Here is a 17240-nt window from a genome sequence, read left to right on the forward strand (position 1 = left end):
GGAACTCTTACAGCTGATAAACACCTTCAGCAAAGTAGCAGGATACAAAATTAACTCAAAAAAATCAGTAGCCCTAGGCCGGGCATTGGTGGCGCACGCCTTTATTCCCAGCACTTGGGAAGCAGAGGCAGGCAGACCTCTGTGAGTTTGAGGCCAGCCTGGTCTACAGAGCGAGTGCCAGGATAGGCTCCAAAGCTACACAGAGAAACCCTGTCTCAGAAAAAAAAAATCAGTAGCCCTACTATATACAGATGATAAATGCAATGAGAAAAAAATCAGAGAAACATTACCCTTCACAATATCCACAAGCAAAATAAAATATATTGTGGAAACACTAACCAAAAAAGTGAAAGACCTGTATAGTAAGAACTTTGAGTCTTTAAAGAAAGAAATTAAAGAAGATACCAGAAAATGGAAAGATCTCCCATGCTCTTGGATAGGTAGAATCAACATAGTAAAAATGGCAATCTTACCAAAAGTAATCTACAGATTCAACGAAATCCCCATCAAAATCTCAACATAGCTCTTCACAGACCTTGAAAGAACAATACTCAACTTTATATGGAAAAACAAAAAACCCAGATAGCCAAAACAACTCTGTACAATAAAGGATTTTCTGGAGGCATCACCATCCCTGACTTCAAGCTCTATTATAGAGCCATAGTTCTGAAAATAGCTTGGTATTGGCACAAAAATAGACAGATAGAACAATGGAATCGAATTGAAAACCCTGATAATAACCCACACACCTAAGAACACCTTATTTTTGACAAAGATGCTAAATCTATACAATGGGAAAAAGATAGCATCTTCAACAAATGGTGTTGGCACAACTTCAGACATGCAGAAGATTGCAGATAGATCCATATCTGTCCCCATGCACAAAATTTAAGTGCAAATGGACCAAAGATCTCAACATACATCCAGCCACACTGAATCTTCTAGAAGAGAAAGTGGGAGATACCCTTGAACGAATTGGCACAGGAGACCGCTTCCTGAACATTACACCAGTAGCACAGATACTGAGATCTGCAATTAATAAATGGGACCTCCTGAAACTGAGAAGCTTCTGTAAGGCAAAGGACACAGTCAGTAAACAAAACGACAGCCCACAGAATGGGAAAAGACGTTCACCAACCCCACATCTGACAGAGGACTGATTTCCAAAATATACAATGAACTCAAGAAGCTAGCCACCAGAACACCAAACAATGAAATTAAAAGATGGAGTACAGAACTAAATAGAGAATTCTCAACAGAGGAATCTGAAATGGCTGAAAGACACTTAAGAAAGTGCCCAAAATCCTTGGCCATCAGAGAAATGCAACTTAAAACAACTCTGAGATACCATCTTAAACCAGCCAGGATGGCTAAAATCAATAACACCAATGACAATCTATGTTGGAGAGGATGTGGAGAAAAAGGAAACTTAATTGCTGGTGGGAGTGCAAACTTGTAAGACCACTTTGAAAATCAGTATGGTGACTCAAGAAAATGGGAATCAGTCTACCTCAAGATCCAGCAATTCGTCTCTTGGGCATGTACCCAAATAATTCACGTTCATACAACAAGGGCATATGTTCAACCATGTTCATAGCAGCATTGTTTGTAATAACCAGAACCTGGAAGCAACCTAAATGGCCCTCAAGTGAAGAATGGATAGAGAAAATGTGGTCCATTTACACAATGGAGTACTACTCAACAGAAAAAAGCAATGGAATCTTGAAATTCGCAGGCAAATGGATGGAACTAGAAGAAACCATCCTGAGTGAGGTAACCCAGTCACAAAAAGACAAACATGGTATGTACTCACTCATATATGAATTTTAGACATAGAGCAAAGGATTACCAGCCTACAATCCTCTTCACCAAAGAAACTAGGAAACAAGAAGGACTCTAAGGGGAAAAATGCATGGATCCCAGGAATGGGAAGGGGCAGGAACTCCTGAGCTAATTGGGAGCGTGAGGGTAGGGGAGAGAGAGCTGCCAGAATGAGAGCAGGAGAGAAGTGGAGAGGATGAAAAGGAGGAGCAGAAATGTTGAGTTGGGGGAAGAATAGAGGAGAGCCGGACGAGAGATACCATATCAGAGGGAGCCATTATAGGTCCAAGGAGAGATCTGGCACTAGGGAGACTTCCAGAGATCTACAAGGATGACACAAACTGATAATCTAGGCAATGGTGGAGAGGATAACCTAAATGCCCTTCCCCTATAGTGAGACTGATGACTGTTTTTTTATGCCACCCTAGAGACCCTCATCCAGTGGCTGATGGAAACAGAGGCAGACACCCACAGATATACCCTGAACTGAACTCTGGAATCTAGTTGCAGAGAGGGAGGAATGAAGATCAAAGTGGTCAGTACAGGCTGGTGAAACCCACAGAAACAGCTGGCCTGAACAAGGGGGAGCATATGGACCCCAGACTGCTGTCTGGGAGGCCAGTACAGGACTGATCCAGACCCCTGAACATGGATGTCAATGAGGAGGCCTCTGCACTCTAGGGGGCCCCTGGTAGTGGATGAGTCTTTTTCCCTGGTGTAAGGAGGGACTTTTGAGAGCCCATCCCATGTGAAGGGATGCACTCTTGCTTGGACACATGGGGGAGGGCCTAGGCCCGGCCCAGGATGATGTGGTGGACTTTGAGGAGCCCCCATCGAGGGTCCTACCCTGCCTGGGGAGTGGAGGGTGAATGGGGTGGGGGTAGGTCTGGGGTAGGAGGTAGGGGTGGAGAGGGAGAAGGGATTGACATGTGAAACAAGCTTGTCCCTAATTTGAACTAATAAAAAAAAAAATAACAAACACCAAAAACAAAACAAGGTAAGTCTGGCCTGGTGTTGGTAGCACACACTCGGGAGGCAGAGGCAGGCAGATCTCTGTGAGTTCGAGGCCAGCCTGGTCTCCAGAGCAAGTGCCAGGATAGGCTCCAAAGCTACACAGAGAAACTCTGTCTCAAAAAAAAAAAAAAATTAATAAGTCTGCATGAGTGTAGTAGTTTCAGACCCTAGTCACACTGAAGACTGAGAGGCTTCATCTCCTACTCAATATCCCTGATGGTTTTTGGTTTTCCATCCTTCAGATAACTGTGGATGGTAGTTGTGAAAGAGGAAACATCTGGCCAGGCTTGGTTTGACCAATCTGTAATTGTAGGAGTTGGGGAGCTGAGGTTTAAGATTCAGGTATCCATGCCATGACAAGTTTAGCTACATAGAATTAGAGGCCAGTGTGGGCTTGAGTTTTTATCGCAAAAAGGCAAGATACAAAGCCATTTAGAACCAAGCCTGCCGGTGCATGTGTAGTCCTAGAACTCAAGAGGCTGAGGTAGGATCATCTTGAGTGCTAGGCCAGATAGAGGTCCATAGAGACCTGGACATTGTGCCCTTCCCAAACCATTCCCACAAAAGTATAAGGTCACAGAGCAGTGTGATGACCAGGATGAGGGACTGACTCCCCTTACTAAGACAGACAGTGATCTCAATGGAATAGCTGATCTTAAAAACCCACCACAAGTTCAGAGGTCCAATCAATACTTTAGGAAGGCCACAAGGGAAATCTGCCCATCAGTTTGGAGGCCTTTGTGCTCAGGTGGCCAGCTAGAGGTGGGGAACAGTATAGCCCCACAGAAATGTAACTTATGGTCTAGGCATGGTGGAACATGCCTGCGATCCCATACAAGAAGTAGAGGCAGCAATTTTTTTTAAAGATTTATTTATTATGTACAGTGTTCTGCTTGCATGTATGACTGCAGATCTGAAGAGGGCACCAGATCTCATTACAGATGGCTGCAAACCACCATGTGGTTGCTGGGAATTGAACTCAGGACCTCTGAAAGAGCAGTAAGAGATGTCTCTCCAGTCCCTCGGCAGTAGATCTACACAGCTGCATTCCAGTTTATCTTTTCCACAGCCCTCGTGGATGTGTGAGCTTGTCTGGGTTACAGTTGGAGAAGACACAGTTCATGGAGAGAATGGCACAGTATCAAGAGTCTGAGGCAGCTGGGCATGCAGTGTCCAGTCAAGAAAGAGATGAATGTGAATGTTCTACTCACTTTTCTGTTCTTAATTGACTTCAGGGTCACACCCCACAGGGTGGTGCCACCCACACTACGGTGAGCCTTTCTTCCTCAGCTAAATTTCTCTGGAAACAGTCTCTCAGTACAAACCCAAACTTGGCTCCTGATGATGCTAGGTCTTACCAAGTTTACAAGGTTTATGTCACAATGGGCAGATGGTCTCTCACAGTCTCCTGCTCCTCCTCCATACTGGCCCAGTGGGCCTTACTCCCAGCTTTCAAGTCTGTACATGATGCACTAAACAGAACAAAAATATGTGACTGACTGTGTATTTTGATGCTAAGGATTCTTGGGCTTCAGTCTCATTGTGTTTTTGTCTTCCTTATGGTCACAAAACAATATCCATAGGGCCATTGTTCTATGTCAACACGACCTCTTTTTCTTTTTTTACTATTTAGCCTTGACTGGCCTGGAATTCACATAGATCTACTTGCTTCTGCCTCCCAGGTACTGGGATTGAAGGTGTGAGCCACCATTGTCCAGCTTATAGCATGACTACTCCTAATAAAAAAATCCAGTGTTATTTTTCTTTCAAAGAAATTTAACAGTGCCTAAAGCCTACTTCTCTGTGCCCCCTTGATGACACAAGAAACCCCTGGATTTCATTTCTCAGTGTCCAGGAGTAACTTTTTCAATCGGACTGCCAGCAGGAACATAGTTTAATTTCCAGGCTATAGACACAGCGTTCATTACACCCAGAGCAGAATCCAGCACCAAAGCTGACCTTCTCAGGCTGCCTTATGGCCCGTAGTGTAGTCATGAGTGAAGAACAAAGTTGGATAAATCTATCTAAAATGAGGCTACCATTATCATAGCACTCCAAAGGGGCAGGGTATAGCTCATGGGTCAGCTGCCTCAGTTTGGCTGTGCGATGCACAAGGTCCTCTAGGACGAGCATGGATATGCCATTGCCGTAAAAGTTGATCTTGGTGAGCTGGGAACACTGGCTCAGGCCAGGCAGAAGGGCAGTGATGTGGGAGTCATTCAGCTCACAGCCTTCAAATTCAAGGGTCTGCAGAGTGGCTGTAATGCTCTCTAGTAGAATTTGGATGGGCTTAAAATGGAAAAAAAATAATGGAATACCACTCAGATTCAGGTGTTTGAGCTGCCAAAGGCTCTGACATTGAGGTAAGAGGTTTAAGTCTGACTGTGAGACTAGGCTGAGAGTGATGGACAGGGTCTCCAAGGGGTTCTTCAGGCACCTAGAGAGAGACCAAGAGGTTAGTTGTGGCAAGTGGTATAGGAACATGTTCTTGGCAGTGTTTATCTTGTGTAGAGGGGACCACTTGATCAAAGGTCAGTCTGACTACATATTGGAGGTCAGTATCAAGGATACTGCCTATGAGAGTCAGCAGACTCAAGTTACCCTTCTAGGCTAAGGGGTCTAACTATCACTGTGATACTGGTACAGCCCATGGCTCTACAACTCGCTTTAATATTCAGAAAGCCATGGTGCTGTCTACATTAGGCCAAAAGGACACACACACACACACACACACACGATGGACCAACTCAGCCAAGACCTATCATGGTGTACCAACTGTGGGGTTCAATGACTCCCTATATCCTAAGAACAACACTGTCCCTGTTCACAGTACTTCTTCTCTGTCTCTTACTCTCAACTCCAATGTCACTCATTTACCACCTGTTCAGATGTCATCCGGGCTCAAAACAGCTTTTCACACTTGGGGAATTAGAGTCAGACACAGCTGCTGGCCTGGAAACTGCAGGAGTATTAGCTTCTTTCTGTGCTCCGTTCTCTTCCCTGTTCTCATCCCCTTAGCTTAAACACACTTCCTATGGAGGAAATCACAACCCACCCCAGCTCTGGCCTACCCTCCTGGCCATCTGTCACGACCACCAATCTCTACTGCAAACGAGAAAGGTCTGCTGTGGTAACAGAAACAGTTAGCTCTCCACCCTTCCTTACCTGACCAAATGATCCATGTGGCCACTGAAGGAGTAGACCTGATTCATGTAGAGATGCTGGAGACAGTTGAGTTTGGAGAACTGAGAGAGAAACTTGTGGACATACTCCATCTCTGTAAAGGTCTTTCTAAGACAGTGATCCACATAGACTCCTGCCATAAGGAATTTTTGAAGATTTCTCATCTGGCCTAGGTAAGGTGCAAAGTGTGCTAGGGCTTCCAGCCGCCAACGTGAATTCAGTTCCAGCTCTTGGATAGTGTCTGGTTCAAATACTTTCAGGATCTCTATGATAGTACAGACAGGCAATACCTTCATCTGCAACTTGGGGCAGCAGAACTGTAGGGACTTCTTCCTTGGCTTGGCCCACTGCAACAAGTGGGTATGACACTCATCAAGTCTGCAGAATTTGAGGCAAATGTCTACTATTATCTTCAAGGGCTGTCTCTCCTCTGATTTTGGAAGGTCCTCCAGTTTTTGCTGCTTCCTTATGACCTGTGGTGAGCAGGCATGATCTTCTGCTCCACCCCATACATGCCAAAAGTTGTGGTTCACGGCCCGAAAATCCACCACTTTTAGCTTACAACTCCTGTAGTTAAAACAGGTGTCAGTTTCAGAAGACAGGCCAACATGGTTCTCAGCCTCTGGCTTTAGTCCACATCTCAAAGTCAGCTGTTCCCTTTGTGCACTGCTTCCGGGGAATGCTTAAAGGTTTTCATACATGGGCTTTTGTAACCCTTTATTTTATTCTCTCTATTCTATCACCCTTGAACCCAGTCTGGTCCCACTTCTGGTTTGAGTTTGGGAGGAGGCGTGGATAGGCTCTTTTCACTTTGGCTGCATCTGTTCTAAGCTGTCCCCCATATCCAGGAGCCCCTTACCAGATAGCTCAGCAATAGCCAATACCGCTACAGTTCAGCAAAATATGCCATCAGGTATCGGGTCCATTTTTACTCTTATTCTCCCTGACCCCAGTTATCTCTTCCTGGCACTGCCAGAGACCTCCTTCTTCACTACCTGAGTCTCACTCACCTGGGCCAAACCTGTGTGAGCAGCAAGTCTACTCCATCCAGCACAGCCTGCAAGGTCTCCAGGTGGGGGTTTTTCATCAGCGATCCCACAGGGAGGCAGGGGAAGGGCCATACTGCTACCATAGCTCTCAGGATGTTAGTTTGTCTGTGGTTGAAGGCCTCCTTGAACACTGGTGGGAACAGCACCCAGGGCAGATCCTGCACAGCAGAGATGGCCAAGGCCTCGACTCTCAGCAGGCTCTGCAACGCCAGCTGCACGAGTGTGGGTAGGGTCTGGAAGCTCATCCTGATGACTCTTCAAGAAGTATCCTACAGAACTTTCCAGAAAAAAAAAAAAAAAAAAAAAAAAAAAAAAAAAAAAAAAAAAAAAAAACATGCTTTCTAGCCAAGGGCTCAGGAAAGTCTTTTACTTCCTCACAGCAACCAACTCAGGGCCACAGTCACTACTATGGCAATGAAGAAGATCTCATTGGTTTAGTCCTTTCCACTCAGCATCTCTTGGTCTCAAGGCCAAACCCTTCTGAATGACAATTTGGGGATCCTTTCACAAATACCCACATTCCCCACTATGTATCCAATCAACCACTGTTTCCCTGAATCCATCCTCACTGAGAAGGGGTTACCTGGGAGCCTGAAGGCTGAGGCCTGTCCTTTGATTGTGAATAGACTGTGCTGAGCATGTTTTTAAGTCTAGCACTCAGGCCTGCGAAGGAGGTAAAGGAAACACCCTGTACTAAACCTTCCCCCAGTGTCCATCCACCCTGCTGACCCTGTCTGGAACAACTGAGAGAATTTGGGGCAGCATTCTAGATTATCTTCTGATACTCCCAAGTCTGCTGTGGTGGTCCTCACCTGAACCAGCATTTGGAATTAGGCAGGAAAACTGTAAACTCATGCTAACCTGACACAGAGAGAGTCTGAAATGTAAAACCAGCAACAACAACAAAAACTAAAGAAAGTCAGTAAACCAAGAAGTTAGAAAAGGAAATCAGTTACATACAGCTTCGAGGTGCTATGTGGGTGCTAGGAACTGAACCTGAGGCCTTTTCAATAGTAAGTGCTCTTAACAGCTGGGCCTTTCCTCCGGCCCGCTCCCAAAATAAGTTGGGTGGGCTTTTTTGTTGTTGTTGTTGCTTTGTTTTGCTTTGTTTGTTTGTGTTTTCGATTTTTCAAGACAGAGTTTCTCTGTGTAACAGCCCTGGTGGTCCCGGAACTCAATTTGTAGACTAGGCTGGCCTCAAACTCACAGAGATCCGACAGCCTCTACCTCCAGAGTGCTAGGATTAAAGGCATGTGCCACCACCGTCCAGCCAAAATAAGATTTTAAAAAAGTCCTCAGGCTGGATTGGTGGGGCACGCCTTTAATCCCAGTACCCAGGAGGCAAGTGAATCTTTGAGCTGGAGGCCAGCCAAGTCTTCATAGACAGTTCTAGGCCAGCCAGGGGTCTCTCTATTAATTAAAACTCCCTTAGTCCCTTGGGCTTTTGGTTCCAACACAGGATGGAACAGGTAGAGTAAAGCAAATTTTGAGGCCAGGTTGGACTTCACAGTGAATTCCTGTCCTTCGGTTCTTCTGGTATTAAAAACAAGGAAATAAACTGTAAAATGCTTGGGGATTGGGCCTGGTGGCAATCAGAAGGCAGAAGTAGGCAGATCTCTTGAGTTTAAGGCCAGCCTGGTCTACACAGAGTTCCAGGATGGCCAGAACTACATGGAGCAGTGGTTCTCAACCTTCCTAATGCTTCAACCCTTTAATACAGTACCTCATGTTGTGGTGACCCTCAACCATAAAGTTATTTTCATCGCTACTTTATAACTATAATTTTGCTACTCTTATAAATTGTAAAACTGGAAATAGAGAGTCACCAAAGGGTTTGATACACCTAGGTTGATAACCACTGACAGAGACCCTGTCTCACCTGGCAGTGGTGGTGCATGCCTTTAGTCCCAGCACTCAGAAGGTAGAGGCAGGCGGATCTCTGAGACCAAGCCTGGTCTACAAGAACTAGTTCCAGGACAGCCTCCAAAGCCACAGAGAAACCCTGTCTCTCTACACAACCTCTGCTGCCCTGGAATTCACCAGGCTAGCCTTGAATTCAAAGACCTCGATGCCTCTAGGATCAAATGCATACCCCACTGTGCCGCACACATTTTTAATTCTAACACTCAGGAGACATAGGCAGGAAGGATCATGGCAAATTCCAAACAGGCTGAGCTACATAACCAGTCCCAGGTTAGTATGAACAACTTATTGAAAGGGAAAAACGAAACTCAAAGGCTTCACTTCAAATAATTTAAAAATAAATTTATTTTTAAAGCCCTCTGCTTTAGCAGCCATGACAGGCTACAGAACAGACACATAGGCCTCTGACACAAGGAAACTCTAGATCCTCTGGCCTCCTGGAGCCCAGGGACAAAACTGAACACAAAGAAACTCCAGACCCCTCCCCCACCCCAACTTTGTAGGTACTTGGATCCTGGGAACTGTTTGGCCACAAAAGAAACTCCAGGGGAGACCAAAAACCTCCAGGATACAGTTCTGAAAACTATTGATATCCATGAACAACAGGCCACCTACAAGTAACAAGACAAAGCCATAGGAACTACAGAATGTTCCCTCTCAGCATCGACCAATAAGAATACCTGGTACACAGGTATTTCATGCCAAAATATGACTTTGAGAAATTTCTTGACTGTTCACCAAATGTCAACCAATCAGAAACCAACCCATACCTACTGATGTAATCCTGTAACTTTTTTCTTTAAAACCTAGCAATAGACAGGGAACTTCACCCCCTCTGGAGGCTGCTGTGTCAGCTTGCTAGATGGGTCCCTCCCTCAGTGTAGGATAAACAATTTAATAAACCTTATACATTTGCATCGGTGGTCTGTCTCCCTGGTCTCTTTGGAGATCCTTGTGACTCAGGCACAACACTTATCATAGCAAGACCCTGCCTCAAAAACATAAAACACAGCAAAATACCTGAGACAAAGGCGAGCCGCATTTACAGTCAAAAGCAATGTCTACAATGTACTCATCAGAAGAGAAATCAGGATTTCTTGTGCCAGCTTAGCTCTCATATGCCCAGTGGAGTGGCTAGACTGGGTGAGACAGAGTGTCCTGATAGAAGAGAGTGACTTACCAGATTGGAACACTGGCGGCAGGTTTGGAGATCCCAGCAAGGACAGGAAGTGACTCCTTTGAGCTTTTGTCTACCTTTTTCCTCTCATCGCATATCCTCTTTGCAGCCCCACCTACTACCATCCGGTTGGACGTCTGAGTCTCCACCCAGTTCATCCTATCTAGATAGTGACTTAATAATATACCCATGCAAGAAAGAAGACACACTGACTCAGGTGAAAGTCCAGTTTATGGACTCATTCCGTAAGGAGGTTTTATTGTTGCTGCTTCTGGACTCACTCCACATTGAGTAGGTGTTTTGTTGTTTTTCCTTTCTTTTTTCTTTCTCCCTCCTCCCCCTTCCTCCCTCCCTCCCTCTCTCTCTTCCTCCCTCCCTCTCTCCCTCCTTCCTTTCTTTCATTTTTTGTTTTCCAAAACAGGGTTTCTCTCTGTAGCTTTGGAACCTGTCCTGGAACTCGCTTTGTAGACCAAGCTGGCCTCAAACTCACAGAGATCTGCCTGCCTCTGCCACTGAGTGCCGGTATTAAAGGTGTGCGCCACCACAGTCCGGCCACAGTTGAGTTTTATTAGTAACTAATGTTACAGTTTTGAATATGCCAGCGAAAGGTTTAATCTGTTGTGATAATTAGAAAAAGAAAAGCCTCAGGCTGGAGAGATAGGTAATCAATTAAGAGTACCACTGCCTGCTCTTTCAAATAAATTCAATTCCCAGCAACCACATGTTTGCTCACCATCATCTGTAATGAGGTCTGGTGCCCTCTTCTGGCCTGCAGGCATACATACAGGCAAAATAACACGGTTTTTTTTTTTTTTTTTTTTTTAGTTTTTCGAGACAGGGTTTCTCTGTGGCTTTGGAGGTTGTCCCGGAACTAGCACTTGTAGACCAGGCTGGTCTCAAACTCACAGAGATTCGCCTGCCTCTTCGAGTGCTGGTACTAAAGGCGTGCGCCATCACCACCAGGCTACAGAGAAGGATTTCTGTCCATCCTGAAATTACAGATGTGTTCTGGAGTTAAAAGGTTTTAAATCCCAGCACTTGGAAGGCAGCGGCAGACAGACCTCTGAGTTCCAGGCCAACATGCTTTACATAGTAAGTTCCAGGACAGCCAGGGCCATGTAGAAAGACACTGGGTTTAAAAAAAAAAAAAAAGAAGCCAAAAAATAGTAAGAAGGAGGGAGAGAGGAAGGGAGAGAGGGAGGGGAGGAGGGGGAGGGAGGAAGGGGGGAGGAGGGAGAAAGAAAAAAGAAAGGAAAAACAAAACACCTACTCAATGTGGAGTGAGTCCAGAAGCAGCAACAATAAAACACCTCCCATTCAGCATACTAAGGCAAAACTGCTGGAGCCCACTATCCTTGTGGAACAAAGGGAATACAACCTCGGTCTCCCCAGAAAGTAGATGGTGTTTCGGATGGCATTAGATCAGCCCAGGCCCTTCGGAGGGTGAAATCATGGGGCCCATGGCAAAGAGCATCACGACTCAGAGAAGTGGATTGTGTCCAAACCTTGAAAGCTCCTGAGAGTGCCAGCTGTGGCAATTTGGAGTGTTGGAAGGATAAAAAATGAGGAGTATATCCCAGGCACCCTGATGGCCACCACCTGGAACCTTCAGATGTAGCCCCACAGGGGATGAACCCTGGCAACAATGAGTCCCAGAGTCTGTTGCTCTTGAACCTACAAGGATGTTCTTTCCAACCCAGGTGAATGTTAATTAATGAGAGCAGGACTCAGAGATACAGGTTGCGATCTAGGAAGAAAGCTGAGGCAGGAAGAATGCAAATTCAGTAAGTTCAGAGTCCAGACTGCTCTCAGCGGAAAGCTCAGAGGGACCCTGCGAGATAGCCCAGAGTAGCTGGACAGAGTTCACCTCTGTGCCTGGCTAACGACTGCAAGATGCTTCAGTGGTAAAGGGCACTTGTGTTCTCGAAGAGAATCTGGGTTTGATTCCCAGCACCCACATGGGAGCTCACAGTAACCCCAGTTCCAGGGAAAGACGCCCTCTTCTGGCTTCCCAGGCACTGCAAGCGCATGGCACACATACAGACACGCAGGTAAAACACTCATACATGCTCGCAGTGAGCACACTTTTCAGAAACAGATACACACAGTCCTTAGAAAACATCAGAATTTATTGACTAACAATAAATCCACATAGTACATCAATTTTGTTGTCTATAATACACTAAATACTATGATTTCACCTGATAGCCATAGCCACTAACAATCCAAAAATTTTTCCAATTTAATTACTCATTATACTTCAAACAATGATATGCAGGCTACAGTGTAGCTAATGGTGAAAGAATTGGAGATGCCAGACTTGGTGGAACAGGCCAGCACTGAGAGGCAGAGGCTAGCCATGGTTTTCTGTGAGTTTAGTCCAGCCTGGTTACATACCAAGTTCCAGGACTACCAAAAGAAACAATCTCAAACACACACACACACACACACACACACACACACACACACACACACACACAGAGGCAGGCTGTAGATGTAGCTCATCGCATAGGATGCAGAATGCTTGCCTGGCAAGCATGGAACTATATAGGTTTGGGCCAAAGAGTTGGTTCAGTAGGTAGACAGTGACAACTGAGTTCAATTCCCAGGTCCCTCTAGGAGAACCAACTCCTGCAAGTTGTCCCGACCCTGACCCTCCCCTGAAACACACACATACACCACTGTACATGTAAACACACACTGTGTCAATGGAAAGCTCTGGGCTTCTTTTGCCCAGAAAAAGCACAAAAACCAAGTATAGCATTTACATTTGTAACCCAACAGGCAGGAGGCAGAGACTATCAGAAACTAGAGGAGAACGCTAAGAATCTGGGCATAGGAATACAGCTCAGTGGTACAGCTCTTCCCCACAGCCAGGGAGGCCAAGTTCAGTTCCCACCACTAAATTAGGAGAAGCCAGTCAGTTGCAGCGGTGTGGCGTTCACAATTTGACTCCGAGGCCAGTCTAATCTACTTAGTGAGTTCTAGGACAGCCAGGGCTATGGGGAGATCCTGTTTCAAAACAAACCAAAGTTCAAGCATGGATGCGTGAGGCTATAACCCCAGCATAGGGTCGGTAAAAACAGGCAGACCCACGGGAGCTCTCGGGGCAGCAGGTTCTGTGAACCATCAAGCCTGTTTCCATGAGACCCTTGTCAGGGGAATCAGAGTAAAACACAGGACACCTGATGTTTTCCACAGCCTTGTTTTTAGACATACACATTCAACACACACACACACACACACACACACACACACACACACACACACACACACACACACGCACACACACACACACACACAATTAAAGAGGTCTGTCAGTCAGAGTACTGTGCTGTAGCCCAGGGGCAGAGTTGGGAGCTCACTGCTATCCATGGTCTAATGACACACGTCAGTGGATACCGCCATGGCCCAGTGCTAGATGCTCCTCTTTACCTGATTGTGTGAGGGGGAGAGAGCTGCCGTCTTCAGTGTTCTGGAGTGTTTAGTAATGTCATAAAAGCTGACTTTCTGCTAGGGTTTATGTATCCTTGCCCATATATTCCTGGTTCCATTAATAAGTGCAAAGGTGGCAGTATTTTATGAGTGTCAATGCATGATGGATGGTGTGTCACAGTAATGCTGGGTGTCGGCTGACTCACAGACCAGACAGCCATCCGGCCTCAGCAGTACAAACCAATTTTGAAATTATTTTAGATGTATGTGTTGTGTTTTGCCTGCATGGGTGTCTGTGCACCACATGCTTGCCTCGCGCCCCCCAGAGGCCAGAAGAAGACATCAGACCCTCTGGAACTAGAGTTAGGGATGATTGTAAGCCACCATGTGGATGTGGGAAATCCAACCTAGGTCCCCTGCAGGAGCGGCAAGTGCTCTAAATGGGGGAGCCATCTCTCTAGCCCCCAGAGTACTGCTATATAAAATGCTACTCTTCCACTGAGGAACACAAGACACAGCTACAGAATCAGTTAAAGGGTAGAGAACCAGGTCTGAAGGTACAAGCCTATATATATACTCAGCACTAGGAAGATAAAGGTAAGACAACCAAAAGTCATAGGACTTTAGTAGATTTGAAGGTGGAAACCAGCTTCAGCATCCAGGCAGAAATGATGGTCCCAGTCTAAAATCATGTGTTAGCTATCCTCCCACCAGACACCTGTGTGTTGCCTTTTGCCTCCCAGTGTCCACGGGAGAGCCTGCTGTGTATGTGCACCTCATTGAATAGGTGGCCAACAAGTCCCAACATGTCATACACATAGCACGACTCAAAGGGGGAAGACAGGCTCTGGCTGCCCAATAGTTCTCCCTGCAGCTACACACTCGACACAGGCTCAAAATTCACCTCGAGGCCCTGGTCACTAATCATCACAGCTTGGGACAAGGGTTATCTGTGACCCTTGGTGTCTCAGCTTGATCTGGTGATCTGTCAAATCCCTCAAGAAACGCTTGGAGGCATAGTTTCCACTCAAGTTGAACAGGGTGAGCTGGGTACAGCGTCTCAGAGCCGGCAGGATGGCACTGAGTTGGGAGTCCGTCAGCTGACAGCCCTCCAAGTCCAGGGTCATCAAAGCAGGTGCAGTTTTTAGCAACAGAACTCGCAGGGGCTCTGGGCTGAAATGAGTTAGTTTGACGCATTTCAAAATCAGGTGTTTTAGCTGGCTCATGCACAGGAACTCAGCCAGATGGGTCCAGTCTGATTTTGAGAGAAAGCAATGGGTCACCGACAGGGTCTCTAAGGGTGCCCTTAACCACCTAAAAGAAAGCAAGAAGACAGTTCTGGGAATATGCGTGTGCTCCAAGGTCTTTCTAATCACATGGTCAAAGCCAGTAGCCACAGCACTTCATGACAGCCTGCTCCCTCAACTCGCTACTGAGAGGCCTGTCACTGTCGCGGTAGGATCGGCCCAATCCCAGATTGCAAATGCCTTTCCACACATGGAGGACCAACCAAAATCAATGCGGGCAATATCTGGCGATGTGCCTGTGGGTTCACTGACTGGTCTCTTCACAGCCGGTTCCTGTTCAGAATGCTTCACCTTCACCCCGATTCTCAACTCTTGACGTCACATTCCCCATCTACTCAGCCTCTGAGGTCAAAACAAAGCCAGGTACGGTGGTACACACCTGTGGTACTACCAGGGAGCCGAGACAAGAGGAGGACTGCAGGGAGGACAGGCCTACACAGGATGACCTCGCCTCAAAAAACAGCCTGTCCCTGATGAGGAACTGGAGGCAAGCTGAGCAGAGCTCAGCATGCAGTGCTCCCCTCTACAATGCCCTCCTCTTTTTCCCTTTTCCAATGTCCCTTAGACACTTGCTAAGAACGAAATCTGAGCCCACTCTTACTAAATCTCATTCCTAAAGAGGTTTCCTAGCATGGTACCCCTCTCCAAACCACCAACCCCAGCTTGGCCCTACTCCTTTGTGTTAGTGGCTATGGGAGACCCTGCTCCAGGACAGCAGACACAAAGCGATGCCTTGATATTCTAATGCTTTGGCAGCACTAATCTACCAGTAGCTGCAGCGAGCAGGTAGCCACTGTTGAGAGGCACAACAAGGCTTTGCTTTACTTCAACGAGACCCCTGACCATCCCTCCTTACCAGAACAGCTGGTCCAGGTGGCCCTCTAGGAAGAAGACATTATCCAGGTGCAGGCTCTGGAGGTGCTTCAGCTTGACAAACTGCGAGGTGAATTGGGTAATGATCTGATCCTTCTCCACTGGGGTGAGAAAGACACCCGACCAGAGGCTGGAGAGAAGGAGACTACGCAAGTTCCTCATACGGCCCAGGTAAGGGGAGAAGTTTAGCAGGCAGGTAGGATTATTCATGCAGAGCAAACTCAGTTCCTGGATAGAGTCCAGATCCAACCTCTCCAAGACTCCTCTGTGGTAGCTGATGGCCATAGACCAGATCTGGAGCTTGTTACAGCACAGGCGCGTCTGACCCTCCCTCTGACCCACCCACTGAACCAGGAAGGACTCTGCGGATGTTAGTGGACCTTCCTTGAGGACCAGGTCGATCACCACCTTCAGCAGTGGCCTCGCCTCGGTTCCTGCCTCACCCACCGCTGCTGGATTCTCACTGGGGTCATGAGCCATGAACACGGACCACGTGTCCCACATCTTCAAAGGCATACCGCGTAAATCCAGCACTTGGAGTCTGCACCTCCTGTGGGGAAAGCAGGGAGGAGCCTCAGCACGATGGCATTAGCCACTGAGCTAGTCCCATGCCCTTCTGCTTGGGTCCAGCCCAGTCCCACTTCTAGGGCCTGTGGAAAGCAGGGACAATCTTTGGCCCTCTGCTGATTGCGATTGCTGCACACTCCACAGCCCTTTCCCAGACGGCTCAGCAATGGCCAAAACGCCTGTAGCTCTCTAAGTTGGTGCCACCAAAAGCCTCTGTTCCATTCTACTGTCAACTCTCTTCTCCCCCATTCTATGTGACCCCAGCTGGCTGCTTTTTTATTCCTAGGGCATGTGGGTCTCACTCACCTGTGATAGGCCTTCTGGAAAAGCAGACCATCAAGCCCCAACAGGATAATCTCTAAAATTCTCCTATAGGCAGCTTTCCTCCTGATCATGGCTCCCAGTGGGAGGCAGGGAAAGGGCCAGGCCTGCACCATTGTCACCATGATGTCAGAGCAGTTCTTTCTGCAAGCCTTTTTGAACAGGGATGGGATGAAAACTGAGGGCAAATCCTCCAAAGCAGAGATAGCCAAGGCCCGGTTCCTCAGGAGGCTGTTCTCTGCCAGCTCCTGGAGTGAGAGTGGGGACTTAAAGCTCATCCTGACGAATCTTCCGGAATAAGGTACCTGGGGCAACACTGAGAAAGACGTCCTTTCAGAGGCAGGCAGATCTCTGTGAGTTCGAGACCAGCCTGGTCTACAAGAGCTAGTTCCAGGACAGCCTTCAAAGCCACAGAGAAACCCTGTCTCAAAAAACCAAAAAAAAAAAAAAAAAAAAAAAAAAAAAAAAAAAAAAAAAAACAGGCAAATTAAAAAATAATAATAAGAAGAAAGACGTCCTTTCAATCGATTGCTGAGGATTTTCTCACCTATGGCGGGAGCTAACTCAGGG

The 17240-nt window shown here is 46.8% G+C and overlaps 2 protein-coding genes across 2 annotated transcripts; both read right to left on the reverse strand.

Annotated features, from left to right (window-relative positions):
* Nucleotides 1–3813: 3813 nt before the first annotated feature.
* On the reverse strand, nt 3814–7312 carry LOC113831948 (PRAME family member 8-like). Its single transcript, XM_027399989.1, has 3 exons — nt 7029–7312; nt 6001–6585; nt 3814–5272 (listed from the first exon to the last, which is right to left on the reverse strand). The coding sequence occupies exons 1-3, from the start codon at nt 7310–7312 to the stop codon at nt 4702–4704; spliced, it is 1440 nt and encodes a 479-aa protein (XP_027255790.1). The 3' UTR covers nt 3814–4701.
* A 7210-nt stretch (nt 7313–14522) lies between these two features.
* LOC100758729 (preferentially expressed antigen in melanoma-like protein 1) lies at nt 14523–16948 on the reverse strand. The gene is made up of 3 exons (XM_027399988.1): nt 16656–16948; nt 15766–16332; nt 14523–14916 (listed from the first exon to the last, which is right to left on the reverse strand). Exons 1-3 carry the CDS (start codon nt 16946–16948, stop codon nt 14523–14525), a joined length of 1254 nt encoding a protein of 417 aa, XP_027255789.1.
* Nucleotides 16949–17240: the final 292 nt, after the last annotated feature.

This window comes from Cricetulus griseus, chromosome 2 (genome assembly GCF_003668045.3).
Source record: "Cricetulus griseus strain 17A/GY chromosome 2, alternate assembly CriGri-PICRH-1.0, whole genome shotgun sequence".
NCBI lineage: Eukaryota > Metazoa > Chordata > Mammalia > Rodentia > Cricetidae > Cricetulus > Cricetulus griseus.